The sequence below is a fragment of the Austrofundulus limnaeus genome, unplaced genomic scaffold (assembly GCF_001266775.1).
Source record: "Austrofundulus limnaeus strain Quisiro unplaced genomic scaffold, Austrofundulus_limnaeus-1.0 Scaffold532, whole genome shotgun sequence".
Taxonomy (NCBI): Eukaryota; Metazoa; Chordata; class Actinopteri; order Cyprinodontiformes; family Rivulidae; genus Austrofundulus; species Austrofundulus limnaeus.
Genome location: NW_013952934.1, coordinates 43671 through 50263, shown reverse-complemented (window position 1 = coordinate 50263; position 6593 = coordinate 43671). Strand labels below are relative to the sequence as shown.

The 6593-nt window shown below is 38.6% G+C and overlaps 1 protein-coding gene across 1 annotated transcript in view; it reads right to left on the bottom strand.

Annotated features, from left to right (window-relative positions):
* Positions 1–3286, bottom strand: part of LOC106530542 (solute carrier family 22 member 4) — a gene marked incomplete in the record, with an annotated part of 6548 nt that extends 3262 nt beyond the window's left edge. The window contains 7 exon segments of the mRNA XM_014026181.1: positions 180–394; positions 566–660; positions 1104–1230; positions 1321–1492; positions 1676–1830; positions 2247–2350; positions 2420–3286. Coding sequence (XP_013881635.1) covers positions 180–394; positions 566–660; positions 1104–1230; positions 1321–1492; positions 1676–1830; positions 2247–2350; positions 2420–2812 — 1261 coding nt within the window.
* Positions 3287–6593: the final 3307 nt, after the last annotated feature.

The following is a 6593-nucleotide window of genomic DNA, read 5'->3' as shown; positions in this document are numbered from 1 at the left end:
ACAGACAGACAGACAGACAGACAGACAGACAGACAGACAGACAGACAGACAGACAGACAAAAGACATTTTCATGATTCTATGAAAATACCAGACTAAAACCAAATTAAATGTATGCTGGGGGAAATAAATGCTAATGCAGAACAGAGAGACAATTGAAAAAATGTAAAAGAAGTGTTACTGTTTGGGATGAACTGGATGAGCAGAAGAACTCCTCCTCCGATTATGAGGAAGATCGACAGAAGTATTCTTCTCGGGCATTTTCTCAGCAGACAGGTAGAAACAACATAGGCAGGMACTTCAGAAATAGCTGATAAAAAACAATTCATGAAAGGGTTGCCACTCAGGTTGGAAGTGTTCAGGGACAAACCAAAGTACCCGATGTTTATTGCCATCCTGAAAAGACAYGAGGAGCATTGTGATGAACAACACAACTGGTTCTTGATTATCTAGTAAATTTACAGAAGCTGTTTTATTTTTGTTCCAAAAACATCTTGTTATTTGGGTTAATTAATTTTTTTTAAACAATCATCAGATGTTTTTATTTTATTGTTCACAACGACTCACCACAGAAGGAGACACATCAGTGTGATACATCTGAGATTATTGGATTTCAGAATATCTATCATGGTGTACTTCCTGCCGGGAGACATCTCCTCAATCTGAAACCAAAGCAATAATATTTATCTGGTTGCATTTTCCAGTTTTAAAAATGAACATCTTAAGTATGTGCAGGTAACAGCTTGGTATATCGGATTCTTTATACAAGTWCCATTCAGTGCCAAGAATCAGCACACCCAGCGCCCCGCCCACACATTCCACCTGGCTAACATTAAACCTAACCTTGACCCAGGTGGTGGGTTGGTGAGGAGAAAAGGTGGGTTGGGGGTGAGTCTCTCTGCTCCGAGCAGAGGAGTTCAAGTTAAGGTTTACTTGTTTTAAAGAAACAAACATCTCAGAAAGTGCATCTATAGTTCATTTCATGCCTGGTGCCTAAAACCACTCCAGATGCAATATTTTTTTCTTTCTTTCTGAAAAGTAAAAATGAAAAGACCTTAATGGTGTTTTTAAGTTTCATGCTTGGAACAAGTAACACAAGTCTCACCTCAGATTCTTTRAAGATCACCGGTGGTGCCTGCACCTTATTTTTATTCGCAGCAGCCCGAAGGATGAGCTCCGCCTCTGCTGCTCTTCCCTGAGTGATCAGCCACCGAGGCGACTCTGGGATGAACCTGCAAGATCAGTGTTTATTTCCTTCTTTTTTTCATTTGCATGTTCAKGTRTTCACTGAATATTAGCTGAGAAATCAGTGGCAAACRTACCACCACAGTGGGATGTACACAATAGAAGTCGCTGACAGAACAGCGAGCAGCGTTCTCCATTCTCTGATGCCGTACGCGATCCAGGGAAGAGTCATGTACCCGAYGCAGTAAAACAGGAAGGCCCCGAGAGTCGTGAAGAGAACTCGCATGGTTTTACTCAACAACTCCGTACCTTCCAAAGACAAAACCACAAATATTAAATTACAGCAACACAACACATTAAAAAAATTATCCTTGTGATATTTCACCTTTGGTGGCAGGTGATAAAAACTTTGTCTGCACATCAAACTTTTCTGTATCCTCATWTGACTGTTCATTTAATGTTGGAATAATACTGGGTGAATGATGTGTTTACCTAAAACAAATGCAGAAATGTAGATGGATATCTGAGAGGCTCCAACAAAGAGGAACATGATGCAGAACATCCTCCATGACTGAGAGAACGACTGAAGGAGAACAGAGAGGGACTGGGCTGCCAGAGAAATGAAAACAACCTTCTTCCTTCCAAACCTGAAGGAAACAAACAAGCTTACCTTTAACAGTGAGAAACAGATGCAGAGTATAAGACATAAGAAGAACTATTTATTTTGAATAACAGAAATAAAAATTGCAACATGTGGCTTTTTTTCAAGGAAAAACTCTCTTACTGAGCACCAATGTGATGACATTCATGCTAATTTCCCAATCAAACACCCAGTTCAACATGAGATGGCGCTGTTGCTTTAATTATAATCTGATCTAAAACATCCACTGAATAAAATATCGTGGATTCAACTTTAATGAGCTAAATCAAAAATCCATTTTCCAAAAGCAACGACCTCCAACAGATTATAACTTTTCTCATTTGTTAGATAGAATAAAAGATCTATGAAAAGGGAATTCGAGTAATTTTATTCACATTTTAAATGGTAATTAATGTGAAATACCTGTCAGATAGTTGCCCTGAGATTAGGGAACCAAGAAGGTATCCCACAAAAAGAGTTGAGGATGCAAATGGAACTTTCCATTTGTTGTCACAAACAAGGTCCCACTGTGAAAGATGTGAAATTTAGTTTAAAAAATCACTCAAATTTTTAAAAACCTACATTCTCATACTGACCTCAGTGACTATAGTGTACTGGTAGATGTCTTTGCTGTAGTTCCATCCATCTAAACATCCTTCCTGCTGCAAATCAGTGAGGTTAACATCCCGTCCAGGAATATATCCCTGATCAGAGAGATTTTTAACCACATCCAGCCTATATCTGCTGCACTGGCTCTGAAGGTGCTCACCCCCCACTGTTGTTGTGAAGGGGATGATGGCACTTCTCCACTCCTCAGTCAGGTTGACGTCTGGAACAAGACAGTGGTGTTTCGGAGCTGCTCCAGCAAAAATGATGTAAAGTCCATTGAATCCAGTTGACACAAAAACTGTATTTAATAGGAAGAAAGTGGTCCAAAAGTAAGGACCCATTTGTCCGAGAAAAGCAGTTTCCTCATCATAGTCTCCCATTATATTAAAAAATATATTTTTTAATTCCTGAATTTAAAAAAAAAACACCTCCTCTGCTCCTCAGAGTGCAAGACGTGGTGTTCCTCTTTAAGTCCTCAGCTCAGTGCCAGAGTTCTAGGGTCAAACTCTCTGTGGGGTACAGTGAACTGGTCCCTCTGTGGGACGGAGTCAGAAATGAAAAATTTCCATTTCAGGTCCTRTGAGAGTATTAAACCCCCCACTTTCAGGAACAGAAACTTCTACCATGAATTGAAAAGCTCCTAAAATCTAGCTGACCCTTTTTCTCACTGGTTTGAATAATCTAAAGCTTTAGAGCACCCAATCTACTGTAGGCATCCAGCCCTAATAGCACTAATGTGGTATTTTCTCTAAACAGCATTCCGCACTTATAAATGCTGCAAAGAAGTCCGCATGACTGTACTCTAAATGTTGCTAAGTAGCATTAAGTCTCCTGCTGGACTATTTTGACACACACTGTAGAGGCAAACATGCCTTTATAGGACACTCAGCAGAAACAGTCATGTTTGTTTTACTATCTTTAAGATAAACCGTTTACTCACATGATCTGTGAAAAACCGCAAGTATTTCGAAAACATTTCCAGCCCGTTGCATGAATATGTTCCCCGCACTCCCCTCATGTGCAAAATGGTTACATTTTTAATTTTGGAACTTTAAAAAAAGGCTTCACAGTGAGCAGATGTGGGTATTTCTGATCACAGATCGGGACAGAGAGTTTGTGGAGGGATGGAGAACTCAGTGCCCTTCACAGCAGGCTCTGCAGCTGTCTTTCATAATACAGTTCACACAATCAAGGCCATGCTGGATACATTTTCCTTTTTTTTTTGTTGCATTATTGAGATAAAAAGCAGTTCCGACAGGGTCTGATAAGATTACTGTCTATGTTGCTCATCAAATTTTATCATTTTCTAAATTTGAATTTTTTTCCCCAAAATTCCAGATGAGTAGTTACCACAAAGTTTGTTACTGTGATGTCTTGTTCATCATGTCATATCTTACTTTTTTTTTCAAATGTCAAACTAAATTAAGGTCTTCAGCCTTTGTGTAATCAGCTTTAAAACCAAAATTGTTTTGTGAATCTTTGCAGTTCACAGGCTCCAGATGGGAAAAATTCAAAAAAGAAAAGCTTAGTCAGAATTCATGTAAAATGAAACAGGATCTTTGTGCATGAGATAAACTTTAAGTTTTATTTGTTGTTGGGATTTCTTGGCACATTAAGCAGTTCCATTCTTTGCCTGCATGCAACATCAGCGTTGACAGAGTTAATCAGTTTAATCACTGCACAACGAACGACAACACTGTATTAACTGTGCAAAAGAATTTAAAGGCTTGTTAACATTGTTTCCCCTCCCCTCGCAGGAACTGTGATTTTTTGTGACATTTATGTTTCAGATGTTTAACAAGTATAATTTAACTTCATAACAGTCTTTGGTCCACTGGTGGGCAAAAACAGTCAGTTTTCTGCCTTTAAACGTTTCCAGATGGGGCTGTTTCTTCTGAAGGGTTCTTACCTTTAGCATAAAATAAGCACCCTTACATAAAATAAAAAAAAGTCAAACGGCTTTAAAGGAATTTCAGGCACAACTGTTGGGGTTAAGCTCATTTTATTGACTCAATAAACTCAACTGTAGCAGATTTATTTCTCAGATGTCTGCAGTGGGGAAAAACTAACTTGTGATACGACTGKTTTACAGAATGAAGAAGACAATCAAAATTAATTTGCAACACTGAAGAAAGTTTTCTACAGCACATACCAATGATTATCTGGTGGCTTTAAAGGGATGGGGTGTTATTATGCAACATCAACTTTTTTAAGCATTATAACATGTTATAATGTCATTCCCTCATCAAAAACATATTGCTTTGACTCATTCATCYATGTTTGAGAAATCCTTGAATCTCCTGAATCTGCCTAAACAATTGCTGGTACAAAGCACCACCTATTTKCTCAAAGCTCCTCCCATGAAGCTCAGTCCACAGAGCATTTATAATTATAATTTCTTTACAAAACGTAGCTTAGCATTGACATTTCTGTATGAGAGTGTGACTGAGTGATATTATGAAGCTGGAACATCKTGTAAGAGCCTCTGTACTCACTCCAGTTCTTCAAAAAACACATTTTCTGGGTCTAACATGGGATCATTCATGTAAGGTTCAAATGTATCCTGAGTTGCCATTTTCCAAAACAGATATTACCGTATTTACAGTGGGGTGCAAAAGTTTGGGCATCCTTGTTAATTTTGTTTGGATTTAAAAAAATCTGTAAAATATATCATATAGGGGACAAACACAGTGATATTTGAGAAGCAAAATGAAGTTTATATGATTTAAAGTAAGTGTGCAATAATTGGTTAAACAAAATTAGGCAGGTGCATAAATTTGGGCACCATAAAAAAACCTTAACTTAATTCTTAAAACTTAATAAAATCCTCCTTTTGCAGAAATAAYAGCCTCTAAACGCTTCCTAYAGCTTCTAATGAGAGTCTGGGTTGTGGCTGAAGGTATTTTAGACCATTCTTCTTTACAAAACATCTCTAGTTCATTCAAGTTTGATGGTTTCTGAGCATGGACAGCTCTCTTTATGTGACACCACAGATTCTCWATWATATTCAGGTCTGGGGACTGAGATGACCATTCCAGAATGTTGTATTTGTTCCTCTGCATGAAGGCCTTAGTAGATTCTGAGCAGTATTTAGGGTGGTTGTCTTGTGGAAAGATGCAGCCCCGGCTTCAGCAGCTTCAGCTTTGTCACTGATTCCTGGACATTGGTCTCCAGAATCTGCTGATATTGGTTGGAATCCATGCGACCCTCAACTTTAACAAGATTCCCTGTCCCTGTACTGGCCACACAGCCCCMCAGCATGATGGAACCAGCCCCWCATGTTACTGTAGGTAGCAGGTGTTTTTCTTGGAGTGCTGTGTTCTTTTTCCTCCATGCRTAAAGGCCCTTGTTCTGCCTAAATAACTCTATTTTAGTTTCATCAGTCCACAGCACCTTATTCCAAAATGGAGCTGGCTTGTCCAAATGTGCTTTAGCATACCTCAAGCAGCTCTGTTTGTGATGTGGGTGGAGAAAAGGCTTCCTCTGCATCACTCTCCCATACAGCATCTCCTTATGTAAAGTGCATTGAATAGTGACTCCATCAGCAGCAAGATRATGTTGTAGGTCTTTGGTGCTGGTCTGACTCTGACTGTTCTCAACATCTTTCGCTTCTGTTTATTCCAGATTTTTCTTGGTCTGCCACTTCGATCCATGACTTGAACTGTGCCTGTGGTCTTCCATTTTCTCACAGTGGAGACTGAAAGCTCAAATCTCTGAGATAGTTTTCTGTATCTTTCCTCAAAATCATGACGGCAAACAATCTTTGTTTTCAGCTCATTTGACAGTTGTTTTGAGACTCCTATGCTGCGAATCTTCAGAGAAGATGCAAAGAGGAGAAAAACATACAACTGTCCCCCACTTAAATACCCTTTCTCATAATTGCAGTCACCTGTGWATGGAGGTCAAGGGTCACTGAACTTACCAAACCAAATTTGARTTCCAATAATTAGTTCTAAAAGTTTTGAAATCAATAAAATGACAACAGTGCCCAAATTTATGCACCTGCCTCATTTTGTTAAACCAATTATTGCATACTTTCTGAAAATCATATCAACTTAATTTCACTTCTCAAATATCACTGTGTTTGTCCCCTATAAGTTATATTTTACTGATATTTTTTTATCCAAACATTCAATGATTTATAAAGAAAATATCAGGAAA